At 43.6% G+C, this 15834-nt stretch overlaps 1 protein-coding gene across 1 annotated transcript in view; it reads left to right on the top strand.

Annotated features, from left to right (window-relative positions):
• LOC146176199 (uncharacterized) overlaps nt 1–15834 on the top strand; it is a 31000-nt gene that overhangs the window by 8856 nt on the left and 6310 nt on the right. Inside the window, exons 3-5 of the mRNA XM_084581275.1 lie at nt 1294–1409; nt 8628–8745; nt 11860–12033. Of these exons, the coding sequence (XP_084437401.1) occupies nt 1294–1409; nt 8628–8745; nt 11860–12033 (408 nt within the window). The remainder of the gene's footprint in view (nt 1–1293; nt 1410–8627; nt 8746–11859; nt 12034–15834) is intronic.

Raw genomic sequence — 15834 nt, 5'->3', positions numbered from 1 at the left:
CTATGCTGGTTATCCACTTTGAAAAATCTGTCCGGTCGTCTCGGGCGTTCTTCTGCCTCACAATACGATAAATTATAAAACAAAAAAAAAGAAAATCGAGGTTCAAGGTGTCAAAATTCTCAGAGTAAAAAGCGGATGCTTGATGATGCCAATTAAAAAAATGAAAGTTTTAGCAATTTTTCAGACAAATGAATAATACAAACGCATTTGTAAGGTGTGAAATGCCAAGAATGAAAATCAAATGCTTGGTAATACTAATTAAGAATACCTAATACGCATAATTGATCAATTAAATAACGGAAAAGTTTCAGAAATGAAACATTGGAAAACAGGGGAATCAAATGATTCAAAATGCTCAGAATCAAAGCCCAATGCTTGGCAATAGGGATAAAGAAATGTGAAACGTGTAATTGATCACTTAATTGAAATAAACGTTAGAAACGCATGGTACAAAAGTTTTAAAAGGCTCGCAACAAAAAACCAATGTTTCCTGATACTAAGCATCTGTACATAAAAGATTTAAACCACAAAATGTGATAAAATATTCGTTTGTGGGTCGCTATTGTGCTATACATTTAACTGTAGAGTTATACGGCGTTGCATCGAACGCAAGCAATGCGTTCCTCGGAACGCTTACTTGGACGCATCAAGTTTCAAGCGGTGGTGTCCGAGCCTACCAATGACGTCATCGCCCGGCTGGCTTTGAGCGAAAATATATAACACAAAAAAAGCTACAATTGAAAAAGCAGGGTTCGTGAGCACTTGCTATCGCGGCATGCCCTTAACAATGGAACGTAAATGTCCCCCAAATTTTTTATGTCTCTTTCAGGAATCAGGCCGGATCAGATTCCTTTTTCCAACCAAAATAGCCTGAAATGCACACGTGTTAACGGCTCAATTGTGATATATCAGCTTTGCATGGCACACTACGCTAAAATTTTGCGTTAGTAACTTCGTTAGGAGCTACGATATTTAATCCTTTCTTTCCAGTGCAATATATACTTAGTTAGGTGGGTATTTATGCGCATGATCGACTTTGGCTCTCATGCGACTAGGTGAGAGCAATATATTTTGATAACTCTTATTTGTACTGATATACCGGTATTTCCGCTTTAGCCTGTCGGACGTTTCTATTGTAATTTTTTTTGTGTAAAATATTTGTATCTGTGTATTCTTCAATCATTTATACCTTAATTTCACTGCTGTGTATTTCGGCGCTTGTCCCTAGTGCACTGCCCTTTTAGATAGTGGTATTATTTTGAAGAAATAAAAAGTGAGTGCATTTTGTTCCAGCTGTTTCGCGAATTGCTGGGAAATGACAGAACAAAGCATAAAGTTATTTTCGGCATCGGCTTCTTGGACTACCCCGACGTAGACGGCATCACCTACCTGGCTGAGAATACCGCCACGTGAGTAGCTCGAAGAATGTTTTCTTTCAAACAGGTTCGCCACAAGGCCCGGAATGAACACTTGTGAATGTGAATAATATGCGTGTGCAAAAGTCTTATTTATCTGGTATACTGAACTATCTATCTGCTAGGAATGTAGAAATATTCAAGTTTACTCTCAAGAAACTGCGTCAACTGCTTCGTACAGTTTTGTCACATTATTGTGGGTAAAAAAAACATCATCGTAGTTGCCGGTCTAGGTTATCGGGCAATCATTAGGGTACGAAAGTGTCCTGGACATTACCTGCCGCGATTTCTATTAGATACACACCGTATGCAGTATGAAACTCAAAACTGCAGCAAGCACCGCAAGAATAATTTTTACCACTTGCTGCAAAGTGGTAAAAGTTCGTCGATAAGTCGAGCGAACAGTTTGCTTTGCCGACCACACCATACAAACTTTAACCTGTATTTTGCCGTGTTTATCTTCCTGTTGGTCGAGCATAGTAAGCGGGGCATTTATCCATGCCCGTGGCGGACACAACGTTTCTATAATTAACCACAACATTGCAAAGCTAGCACAAGTCCCTGTATATAATTTTAGCCCGGTGACTATGTTCATCGGCAACCAATATGTAGAAAAAAGAACTGCTTTACCTGATATCCAGACGCCTGATACATAAATTGGACTCGGAAGCCAATGCCACGGCCGCTCGATGGAAGCGCACTATGTGCGGCCTGCTACGTCGCCCGAAACCGGCGGGAGGCGCCTACTTCTAGTCGCCACCACCGCGGCGCCACCGTTCGGGGACAGCCGCGCACGGAGAGCTGCGCCTGGCTGCGCTTTGAGGGAGGCGTCGGCGTGGTAGAAGCCTTTTATTTTAAGGATATAAGAGCTCCGCATCACACAATTTGGCGACAAGAATTAGTATATACTGTCGTGTCTGGTGTGACCACGTCAGCACTTAGCTCTTGCTCGGCAAGGATGTATACTGAAGTGTACCCCGAAAAACTTAGTGACAGTGGTTCAAGGCCACTCGATTGGAGAGCTCGCATTACCGTGATGTTGCATTCGGATCCAGTTGTTCGTCACATTAAAATGTGAACCGGCTGTGAACAATTTGAAGCTGTTCAGCTGCCATGGTAGCCTAATGAATAACCACTTAATTAACTATGTCGCGTATTCCGTGTGTTATTTTCATACCATTTACTCATTCCTGCATACAGCTTTTATACACAAATTGATGTCAACCTGTTCTAAGCTACCAGCGCTATCCAATAAAAAAATGTCCTATTAAGAGCAACCTCTGTGAAAATGCGACATGTAGCCAACCTTTCTATCTCGCTGTGAAAACTTTTACGGTGGAAATATAAAGATATTTATTAGGTTAAATCTACATGATAACCTGGGATCTTCGACTCGGTTGGAGAACTTAAACTTTTTACGCCTGAAAGCTATTCGCCATGGTTTCCCGCATTTTGCATGACCGAACTAAGCGCGCTTCATAGAGCTGATCTGCCTCAAGGTGCTACGCATATGCACCGAAAGTTTTTATTACTATTTTTATTGGTTGCTCGTAAACCCATACAATTTTGCTGGTACGTAATTTTCAATAGAAGAACGCGCATCGAGTGCTGCTGTTGTGAAACTCTTAGCTGTTATCACAAGAATGTTCACGCGTCAGAGCGCAACTGCAGCCGAGATTCAGCGAGCAGCCGAGTACGCTTATTTATCGGCCCCACAAAAAAAGGAAGAAAATGACCAATCGCAGACGGAAAACCTTTCTTGAGAGAGGTTTATGCCACAGCCATAAACATCGCTCCACTATTGAGTTCACATTTTCAGCTCAGCTCGCTATCAGGGGGGGCAGCAACGTAACAATACCTTGCATAGCGCCTTAGCATGGGCACGATCATAGTTTTTATAGATTAGCTGCAGGTACTATGTACTGTGAGAAAACAATGATGAAACCAAAAGTTTACACAGCTTGCTACTTTGCCGGACCCCTTCAGACTTCATCATCCTGTTAATGAAGGTGCTCGTAAGCTGACAAAGCTTGATTACTTCCTTTGCGGGGTACATCAAGCCTCCATTGTCCTTGGTTTTCATTAACCTGTAGCTGGTGCAGTTGACTCATATTTCCTGCAACAGGCTCTTGCTCGATGGACATGTCGCCTCAAAACCATTACCAAATATCGCATAAATTAAGCAGCTACAACCTGGTAGTGATAAAGAAAACTTGGGGTTCTTAAGTCTCCTTGAGGATCGAGCCTCGTTAGAATACCCGCACTTTGCTCCTGCTTATTCACAGTATCCCGTAATTGCTGCCTCTGTCGCATATCATTAGCATGCAGTCTTAAGCCACCGCATTATACGAAATAGCACCCTACACATAGCTATATAAAGCCCCTCTTTACCGATGCCGTACGAACGTGCCCTATAGGAGTGTAGTGTGCCTGACTTAGGATCTAAGGGTCCCGCTTTCAATAATTCCCATTTCACCCTTACATCTTATTGACTCTCTCTGGTTTGGCAGCTCCTGCCACATTGAACATGTCATGTGTTCTCATTGCGCCAAAGGTGTCTGGCCATATCACCAACTAAAGTGCCTCTTACCAGAGAGGTTTTTTTCCGACTTTCCGCCGAATGAGCGGGCGCCGGATTTTCTGTGGAAAGTGGCTTTTCCTTTTATCGCATCGGCTCAGTCTCTACAGTATAAACAAATGTTGTATGCACAGGCTCCTTTACTTGCAAGGCCACTCAGACTAACGCGGCAAAATTTAGAACAAATTGCATGCCTTATAAAAAAAAAAATCCTTCGTAGCTTTTTCTGACATGTCCTCGCAACATAATCTGCAAGAAAAGCTTCTGATGCTACCTCATCGTGTTCATCTGCTTCACAACACATCGTGAAATATCCTAGAGCGCTGGCCAGATACCTGGTAACTAAATAGGTTAAACAACGTGACGGGAACACATGAAAAAAAGACGACACAACTAGCGCGGTTGTGCCGTCTTCTTCTCCTGTGTTCCCGTCACGTTGTTTGCACGGTTGACCTATAAATAATCACCAACAAGTCCAATCTGCTGTCCCTTGTAGCAAATTCAATGGCAGCTGATAGGGCATTATGCTTCAACATCTGGACTTTTTAACCTCAGCGCCACTTTCACTTCAGAGGAAGCGAGTGCATTTTCACTCCTCGCTGCTGTCTTTGCCTGAAGCGAGCTCCGCCGATAAAATTAGATGGTCTCTTAGTTGCCTCTTAAGCGGAGGACGGTGAAAGCCTACCCTTCTCCTATGATTTGCCTCTCATCGTTTGCCACAGTTTATCATTTCAAGTTGTCGTTTGATATATTGGTTGTTTCTCAGTCACGATGCCTGCGTAGTCATTGTAGCCCTTATCACTCATAACTAAGCAGGTTACTCATTAGGATCAGCAGTGATCATTACATGTCGTCGTTTCACATACTGGTCATTTCGTAGTCATTAACAGTAATGATGAGTCATGCCTAGCCATTATAGTCATTACCACACATCGCTAAGCACTTTCACTCATTTCTAATCAATTGTGGTTGTTACATGTCGTAGTTTGATATAGTTGTGATTACAAATCATTTTAGTCATTATTAACCTTTATTAGTCATTAGCATTAGTCATTACCTCTATCATATTGTCAATTCATAACTTTTATTGATTACCTATCACCATCAATGATTTTCATTCTTAATCTCCCTCCTTGCACGTCCGCTTTGCGACTGGCACACCAGTGCACAGATGCGACGCACAAATAACAGGCACAGCTTCTGCGCATAGATTTGCGCTCCATGAGCCTAGAACGGCTTTCGCCTTAAAAAAACAAACGCATCCAGTCTCAACGTTAACGTGCTTGCAAACGCGCACACAAAAAAGTTTGCGTTTACCTCGCAGACGCGAGGCGAACGCTCCCAGAAAGGAAGCAAACCGCGCGCTCAGAGCCGGCGACCCCGGCGGCGACGTGTACCCGAACAGAGGCGCCCTCAGCAGAAATAGCGGGTGCAACTGTAAACTTCCCAAGGACGCGCTTGCCCATTGACGGCGGCGCGACGCAGCAGGCCGCACCCAGTGCGCTTCCATCGAGCGGCCGTGCCAATGCTATGTTCGTTAGTTTTAAATAACATGTTCTGGAGAGTCCGGATCATCTGGACGATTGATATTATTGAATAGAGATTATCCTTTCAAAAGCTGCGAAAGATACGCCTGTGCGGTCTCTTCACGCGGACTGTACAGCAAAGTGGATGCCTGCGTAGTCATTGTAGCCCTTATCACTCATAACTAAGCAGGTTACTCATTAGGATCAGCAGTGATCATTACATGTCGTCGTTTCACATACTGGTCATTTCGTAGTCATTAACAGTAATGATGAGTCATGCCTAGCCATTATAGTCATTACCACACATCGCTAAGCACTTTCACTCATTTCTAATCAATTGTGGTTGTTACATGTCGTAGTTTGATATAGTTGTGATTACAAATCATTTTAGTCATTATTAACCTTTATTAGTCATTAGCATTAGTCATTACCTCTATCATATTGTCAATTCATAACTTTTATTGATTACCTATCACCATCAATGATTTTCATTCTTAATCTCCCTCCTTGCACGTCCGCTTTGCGACTGGCACACCAGTGCACAGATGCGACGCACAAATAACAGGCACAGCTTCTGCGCATAGATTTGCGCTCCATGAGCCTAGAACGGCTTTCGCCTTAAAAAAACAAACGCATCCAGTCTCAACGTTAACGTGCTTGCAAACGCGCACACAAAAAAGTTTGCGTTTACCTCGCAGACGCGAGGCGAACGCGCCCAGAAAGGAAGCAAACCGCGCGCTCAGAGCCGGCGACCCCGGCGGCGACGTGTACCCGAACAGAGGCGCCCTCAGCAGAAATAGCGGGTGCAACTGTAAACTTCCCAAGGACGCGCTTGCCCATTGACGGCGGCGCGACGCAGCAGGCCGCACCCAGTGCGCTTCCATCGAGCGGCCGTGCCAATGCTATGTTCGTTAGTTTTAAATAACATGTTCTGGAGAGTCCGGATCATCTGGACGATTGATATTATTGAATAGAGATTATCCTTTCAAAAGCTGCGAAAGATACGCCTGTGCGGTCTCTTCACGCGGACTGTACAGCAAAGTGGTTATCATATATATTCCTTACAGAGCTCAACACTAGATGATGATTTCAATAAACTATTTATTCAACTTTTCTTTGTTTCAATGGAATAATTTTAGCTCGAAATCGAAGACTGCGAATGTGATAATTGACTCTTTTAGTGTTCTTATTATAGGTTTGTGGGGTTTAACGTCCCAAAGCGACTCAGGCTATGAGAAACGCCAAAGTTTCCTTATTTGGTAGTGTGGCTCAAAATATTGATGGTCAAAATTATATCTCTTCAAATCTATATGAATTCTCCTCACGCTTTGAACAATAAGGAAAAGTAGCAGCCACGGTATTCTTGCTAAATCTCCTTAACATCTTCACATGTTGAAACACAAAAAATGGTCTTATTTCTTTTTTCACAAACGATTATTGCGATGTCATTTCTAACGTGTAGAACACGTGAAACCCAATTCGACGAGATTTTCGATACATAGTTTTTTAATACTCTATGCGCCATGCCACGTTGCTGAATAACAAAACTGAAAACGTGGACTGAGGTTTTAATGTAATGACATTTAATTAAACATTACGTCATTGCAGCTCCTGCAAAACATAGTCTTGATCTGACAGTTCAAGGTAATTGAACCATAATTATGTTTTGTAACATACATATCTTCCACTTTTCTGTGCAGTCTACCTCAATAAACTGCAATGAAACAATTCATCAGATTTCTAAAACTGAAAAAAAAATCTGTATAAAATTATTTGAAACGCCCTGGTGTAGATAGCCCGCTAAGTGCCCTGCTGCGGGGACTCAGTGTTTCTTTCGGGCGACTGCTAAACTCAATGACGGATCAAATCCATGTCTAGGGGGCTGATTCTGAATGGACTTGATAAGCAAGGCGCCCATATACTTCGCGATGCCAGTGCACGGTAAATAACCCCAGGTGGCAGAAACTTGTGTAGGTCTCCACTAAAGTGTCCGTCATAACCTGGGTCATCTTTGGACATTAAAAGCATAGACAATGAACCATGTCCCGCTAATGAATTAAAAATTCTGTAGCCCGTGTAACACAATTTACTGTACTATGCACATGATCCGGCTCACATGTGGGAGAAGGAACAGGGACAGTTGTCTATCTCGTTTACCCATTTTCCCTCCATTCCGTCTGCGTCGAAAGTGTACAGGCATCTTACACAGTAACCGATATTGTATATTCACTAAATTAGATCCGTCATTGTCAGGAAGCAATTTCCAAATTCCCGTGGTGAGAATGTGCTTTATTCTGCAATGAAGTCATTTAACACTTCAACAATATGCTCCTTATATGCCACTTCATTATGCAGTGTAAAGACGCGCCATCAAGAAAAAAAAACAAAGAAGATAGTAACAGGAATACCATCACTGATAACTGTGTGTGTAAAGTAACAAACTGAATTACCTGACACACCTCAATTATTTCATCAATAGTGCGGCACCAGGCAGTATAATTTCGTATTGGACATCCTTTCAGGGCGGCTGTTCACAATAATACACAACTCTGGCATAGAGTTCCAAATTGGTATTCAGTGTAACAACTGCATATATGAGATAGCTACAGTCAAGATAACTGCTTAAAATACTCCCTACTTCGATTATTTATAGGCGTCTTCGCACTGAGCCCAAGAGCGAAAAAAAACTTGACGGCTGGGATTTTTCTACAGTTCAGAAGTATAGCCCATTTCCACAAATATGCTCGCCAAAGTATAACGCAGTATTCCACATTTGTTTCACAATTAGTTTCAAAAGCCTGTGCATTGCTTTTACAGAAAGCCTAAATACTCAGCTCGAGCACAAGAAAAAGAGAAAAGCAGGATTGTGCAGTCGCATTGAACGTGAGACCATGTGCTATTATTGTTTTCGTAGGAAAGAAATATGAGATTGAATGCAAAAGCGCAGAGAGCAGATTTCGAAATATCAAGTTCTTGGTCGATTTCAACACTTCTTTCGTTTGGCGAGCCATCATTTGTACACTACCATCCTGCCTCTGCTGAATCCTGCCGTGACGCATTAATTTTAGATTGCAAATCATGCTTGCAAATTATGTTCATTTTTTCCAGCCCCGACGTAGACATCGTGGTAGTTATCACCAGTATATTTTTGGTACCTCAACGAAGACCCTGCCAAGCTATTCCGCCGAGCGCCTGGAAGACGAAGAGTACCTTGCTGCTTGGCATGGTAAGCTGAGCTGTAGGACAAGAGACGTGTATCGCAACTTGTGCTAGATGGCTAATTATGTCTATTAGGAATATACTGGTAATTATACGATGTGTTTGAAGGTAGCTGGCTGCTAATGTTTAAAGATAGCAACTTCGAGGTCGAAACGATTCTTTCGGGTAATATGAGTGTTGCAATTTGCTGCTCCCCTCACAATTTTAACCTCTAAACATTACGAGTGATTTTAGGGATTGAAGTAGCGAAAAGCGAAAGCTTTAGTGTCGCATTTTGCTAAGCAACGTGCACCAATGCTTAATTACCTAGGTAATTATTGTTAATTATCAGGCAAATAACCCTTAACAATTAGGTGGGTAATTACTTTATTTTATTTATTTATTTGATACATACTGCTAACCTCCTTGCGGAGGTTGTTGCAGAGTTTGAGTATAAAATGAAAGCACAAAATGACAAATGTTGGCAGTCTATACTTACTTTTTACATATTTCTATATGGCAGTGTGGAACAAGAAATAGAAAATAAGATATGATACAATACAATACAATATGATACAATGCAATACAATACAATATGGCACAATACAATCATCCTTAAGGCACATGTTTCACAATATTTGTACAGAGATCGGGGTAGACATATATAAGGTTCTCAGGAAACAGTTGCCTGCCGTGATCTGAAACATTCGATTGATGAGAAATTACCCACTTCATCGACTTAATCATTCCATTCGCGGACCGCCAGGGGAAAGAAAGAGAACATGAACGTATCGCTGTGTGCGTGATACTCGACTAGATGCTTGGAATGTCGTGTTCTTTTGTTTATATGCGGTGAGAGTGAAATGTAGCCATGGCGGTCAACTTTAAGGACTCCAGTTAGAAGAACGTAAATAAACTTCAGTCGTGTATCTTTTGCTCGGGTACTAATAGTGCTGAGACTAGCCTGTCTAAGAAGTTCAGAGGGAGAGCCCAGTCGGCGATACCTATTGTAGACAAACCTTATGGCCTTGCATTGGATGCTTTCAAGTTTGGTAATTAAATTCTTTGTGTGAGGGAACCAGCATATTATGTTGTACTCTGTGATTGATCGCACGAGGGATGTATATGCAAGCAGCTTAGTTTCGGGTGAGGCGAACTGTAAGCAACGTCTTAGCGAGCACAGAGCAGAAAACGCTTTGGACGTCACATATGAAACGTGCTTGTCCCATTTTCAATCAGATGATATGATTATTCCTAAATACTTATATTGACTGACAACGTTTAGTTTATGGTCTGCAATATTATACGGAAAAACCAGCGGTTTCTTCTTCCTTGAAATAAACATCACTACTGTTTTTTCTAGATTAAGTGCCATCTGCCATTCTTCGCACGAGTTCGATACATTTTCTAGGGCGCTGTTTGAATAACTTGATCTTGTTGACTATTAATTTGTTTATATATTATGCAATCGTCCACAAACATCCGAAAAGTACCGTCAATGCCGTTAGATATGTCATTAAGATATGTCATTATATTTTAATTACTCAATAAGTCACAAATTGGTAATGAATTATTTGTAACTGATTTTTGATTGTCATATGTGCATATAGGGCACGCATTCGTGCATACAGTGGTGGTGCTCTGTGATTGGTCGAGACTTCTATGATGTCATCTCGCCTCGGCCAATCAGAACACCACAAAAGCAGGGCACAGTTTGTCCACGACAGCATGAGGCATTAAAGGCTTTCGTCTTAAAAATGTAGTGCCTTTAGTCCGCCAGCACGACATTCGCATGGTGCAGTAGTCTGAAAGCTTAGCTACATCAGAGGCAGGTGCCATTTCGTACATTACTATGTATGAAATAATTCCGACAATGTACAGTCGAGCGCGATTTGAAGGTTATCGCGCGAGCGTTGACCAGCCTATAGCACTGCAGGCATCTGGCGGCCGTGTTTAGAACAGGAAAAATTATGATTTCGCAATCTTCTCTCCCTCGATCGCTGTTCCAAACAACAATATTCACCCCCGCGAGAACCTCACCGCCTTTTCTCTCTGTTCTAAGCTTTCCATTTATTGCGATAAAGTGTCCAATTTCAGAAAATACCAAGGAATACGTCCTGCGCACTACGATCACTGCCTGTTCGCAGAACCAAAAAAAAAAAAAGAAACTGATAGCCAAAGGGAGTGACCGCTGCTGAAGTAACAGCGAAAAGAATGAGAGAAGCTGGCCTGTTACCTCCCTCGCCTCGGCAGTGAATTCCGGGCCATGGCGCTGTTCATGTTCCAAGTCGACGCTCGCGCGATAACCTTCAAATCACGCTCGACTGTACAGTACAAACGAGTCATCGGTCGATCGGGTGCGCTACGAGAGGACTATACAGCGCTATATCTACGTTGAAAACAAAGGCTTGCTGTTCCTTGCGAACAAACAAGACAATCAAGACAGGCAAATAGATATTGCGATATATTTGCGAAATATTCGGATGACGAATAATTTGCCTTTGCAAATAAAGAATCCGTAAACACTTCCAAGGACATATGAACTCGCAGAAAAGGCGCTGTACACCTCTTAAACACTTAAGTGCATTTGTTTCAATGCCTTTCGGAATACCGTGATTTCAGTCATTGCTTAGCGAGGTAGCCAGCTTTAGTTGTAACGCAACTTTGGCCATGGGTAACGATTTTAGTAAAATACATCACGTGCATTTTTGCAAGAACGTGCGCTGATGCAGATACTGATACTGATACTTGCAGATACTGATGCTTGCATCGCTCGTCCGGGCATTTTGGAAATTGTGTTTATATGTAAGGTAGGAAGGGCATGACTTTTAGCACATTAAGGCGTTAAAATTAGGCCGGAATCAAGAACTTCACAAATTCAAATAAAGAAGCCGCCTGCGTTAGCATCTTCAATATAAAATGTCAATATTGCTTCCTTTTATTCATTTCCTGTCCGAGTCAGCGCTGCTGCTTTTTAATCCACTATATTCGCGACATCTGCACGGTGAGTGGAATGTCATATGTAAAGAGGAGCCTTTCACTCAATTACTTTATCGACATTTAGCTACTGGATTTTTCTAGTAAAGCAAGAGAGAAGACAAGCCTTGCGTCCAGTTTTTCACAAGGCGTCAATTTATTGCAGGAAAGAGCGGTCTCAATGGCCCAGCAGGATTTTTCGACGCCCCGGATGACCGTGGCCTTCTCCTTTCAAATGGGCGTGCTTGTCTACACATTTCCGAAGGACAGAAACTACGAAACTGCAGCCAGTGCCATGTACGTGCAGTGTGACACAAAGGGCATATCAGACTACTCACAGGCAAGTGGCAATCGTCCGTTTTTTTAGGGGATTCTTTACTCGAGGATAGGTACAGTAATCATTACCGGCCAGGAATGTGTTGGATGGTTTCATGAATATCAGGAAAAGCAAGCAGATCTTCAGGGTATCACACATTTTGTAGTGCTTATCTTGAGAGTGTATATTGATGACGCTGATTCATCCGTTATGATATACTGATCTTATCAAAGCGGAGGTCTGTAGAGGAGCCTGCAGCTCGTTTTCTGTGTTTTCAGCGTTAGAGATTTCAATCACGACTACATCCGTATTTGTGTGGAACCATGCGCCGTTTGATCTAAACACTTTTCTGCAGCATAAGCTTTTCATAAGTGAAGTGGAGATAAGCTCGACATATTACCCACACGGAAAATCAGGGTTTCCAAGTTGTATCAAACCTCCTCATCAAGGTCATAACGAAGCTCTCAGGAGATTTTGCTGTAGTCCGTAAAGGATCGTGGTTTACCACTGCATGGCACCGTTACTGCGCTTAGCATCCGTGATCATCATAGTTGCGATGTACGGCGAATAATTGGCGGGGCACCGCATCAGCCTGGAGTATGGAGTTTGCAAGCACTGCTTCAAATTGGCTTCACGCGCTTATGTATAGCTACTTAGGCGAGCAGAATGTTCCGCATATGCACACCATCCCTGAGGGGCTTGCATCTATTATGAACGCCTAGCAAGGAACTAGATATTTCTTAGCTCGCGTTGTGCCTTACCGGTACAAAAAAGTGGCTAGTAAATGCCGCAAAAATACTCGTCAGATGTAAGGAAAATATAACAAGAGAGGCAAACAAATTTCCTCGCCTGACATTGTGGTAAAGTATCCGCTTTCGCGCAAAACAGCCAGCCACGGAAAACCTACTTAGGGGAAATGCGACATCGCCGTGCTATCAGCAGTCAGACAATCGGTCGGTTAGTCACCTGAACGCATTTCGTGTTTAGAAAATTCAAAATCGCTCCCATTCATCCACGTTAGGAACAACTATAGCATTTTTTCAGTTTTTGGTTAATAGGACCTCATGCCTGCGAGGGCGTGCACGACGTATATTTCTTTTGTTTTGCGCAGTAAAATATATGCTTATGATACGCAAAAAGCTATTGGTAAAGTGTCAACGTATGTAGTGAAACCAGTGTCTGTATTTGTAAAAGATAATTTCCCATCGTTAGTCATCAACATGTAGTACGCCTAGCGGCTGCGTATAGCGCACGAATCTCTGCGGGAAATATACGCACTCTGCTGGTTCGTCTTCGTCAATTAACCATCGTCTGTATTTGCAAAAGATAATTTCCCATCGTTAGTCATCAACATATAGTGCGCCTAGCGGCTGCGCATAGAGCACGAATCTTTGCGACAAACATACGCACTTTGCTGGTTCATCTTAATCAATTTCGGCAAATTGTAGTCGGGAGGCGGCAGAATATAGTTGGGTGTTTAGTAACCTTATTTTCTTCCATCAAGAACTACACGAATCAATCCAGAAACGTAAAAGTTATCACGATGACATCAGATTAAAACGGAAGAGCCCGTTCAGATTACTATTTCTCCGTAATTAGGGAACAATCTCACGATAACAATAAGTCGACGACGTATTATTTGTCACGGCTAAAGCGGGGTAAATTGCAAAGGTTTTATGCGATCATACCTACTTTATTTCCAGGGAATAAAATAACTTTTACCAACAGCTTGGTGCGCACTCAGATGAGCCGTGCACGTTCAATGTTTGTTGAGGTGTGCTATTGATTGAAATAGAGTAGGTGCTTCTGCTGCTGACATGCTTTTAAACACCTCTCGATCTTTTCGATCTTTCCGAGTACATTTCATGGTATAACATAGGGCACCCAAGACTACATGCCAGCGCCGTCTCCGAATGCATACGTGTACAAGGATGATAGGCGGTCTCCTATGACAGTATTGTCTGAACGCGATGGCATTCCCATTTTTTGCTCCTACGGAGCGTGTTTCTGCCGCTCGCGCGTCTAAGCGAGGCACAGGCCCACATAAAGCAGCCGAGTGTCAAGGAACATCTGTATTTCGATGAAGGGTGACGCATACGAAGGCAGCAGAGTTCGCGGCTGGCAGGCGTGACAAGAGTCTCCTAAATTCATGCTACTGGTGAACTGCTTTCCGTTACCATGTGCTTTGGAAGTGGCTTCTGCGGTCACTCGGATCGCAACGATGGCAGGAAAATTTTTTTTGCGCCATTTATTTCTTTCGGGTGCTTTGATTGTGGAAGGGTTTTCGTGTACTCATTTATATTTTAGAGTGCAGCTCGATGGCGCTCATTCCTGCGTTTAGCAAATAAATAAATCATGTATCCACCGGGAATCAAACATCCATCCCTTGGATCCCACGCCGAACTCTTCACCCAACTTCGCCACGCCCAGCATCGTGAAGCGCGCATAATCTTGTCTACCCTGAAGATGATGGCAGCAATGACAATGACACCGCAATTAGTGATAATGACAATGATCACATAAGCAATAATAATGACGGTACAATTTTATGATAATAATAATTAGAGCAACGTGATGTACTGTGTGCACCAGAAACGATTAGGATTTCAGTGCAAATTCCACAGTGCTCACGGAATTTTAGAGCGCAGCTCTTTGGCCCCCTGTTCCGGCGTTTCGCTTTGTTGCCGTTGGCCCTTCAACAGGGAGCGCTCCTGCCTGTTACAGAGAATTGGTTAAAATTAAATTGGTTCACAGGAAGGGAAAGGCGCAGTAACTGTCACACTTGCTCTGTGGACACCCGAACCGCGCCGTAAGGGAAGGTAGGGAGGTGGGAATGAAAGTGGAAAGAGAGAAAGAGGAGCCGTAGTGGAGAGCTACGGAGTAATTTCGACCACCTGGGGATCTTTAACGTGCGCTGACATCGCACAGCACACGGACGCCACTTCTTTGAAACGCAGCCGCCGCGGTCGGGTTCGAACCCAGGAACTCCGGCACAGTAGTCGGGCGTCTTACCACTGCACCACCCCGGCGGGGCTTACAGAGAGATAAATGGAGAAGAAAGAAAAGGAAGAGGGAAAGAAAGACGCGCGTCGCAACAACAGCCGTCGTCCACCACCCAAGCGGAGGCGGGTGCAATGACTGCCTACAACAGATAAAATTTCGGTGGCAGGATAGCCCCCGCCGCAAGAGGCGGTGACCTACCTGCCCCAGCCCCGCTGCATACTGCAAGGAGCCGAGCAACAGCTGTGTCGCAGCCGAGAGAGGACGATAGGAGGATAAATGGGGCTTCTGCAAGGAGCCGAGCAACAGACCCATTTATCCTGCTAGCGTCACGTCACAAACAGCGAGCGCCCTCTCTCGGCTGCGACACAGTGCCGTGTATGGACTCGCCGCCACCATCCGATTGGGGGAGCTGGGGTCTGGTGGTCTCTCGGTCTGGCGTGATGTCACACGGTCAGATGAAAATGGCGTGACGTTACTGCTGCGGCTCCTGTTGTTGCGGCTGTAGGAAGAAGGAAAAGAAAATGCACGGGCCTGCTACTGGCTCTGTAGCTGAGCCACCTCACTTATCAATTTATAGGAAGGAAAAGGCGCGGTAACTGTCTCACTTGTTTTTGTGGACACCTCAACCGCTGCCTCGTGCGGACAGGAGAAAGCAGAGGAGAAAGAAAAAGAAGTGAAAGACGCGCACCGCAACAGCCGTCGACCACCACCTAAGCGGTGGCGGGTGCAACGAAGGCCTACAACAGATAAAACTTCAGTGGCTGGCTAGACCTTGCCGCAAGCGGCGTTGATCTACCGTCCCAGCTCCGTAGGGCTAGGAAC

The sequence above is a fragment of the Amblyomma maculatum genome, chromosome 10, assembly GCF_055883805.1.
Source record: "Amblyomma maculatum isolate TAMU_Amacu chromosome 10, ASM5588380v1, whole genome shotgun sequence".
In the NCBI taxonomy this organism is placed as follows: domain Eukaryota; kingdom Metazoa; phylum Arthropoda; class Arachnida; order Ixodida; family Ixodidae; genus Amblyomma; species Amblyomma maculatum.
The sequence above is the reverse complement of the archived record's forward strand: the minus strand, read 5'-3'. Positions and strand labels throughout refer to the sequence as shown.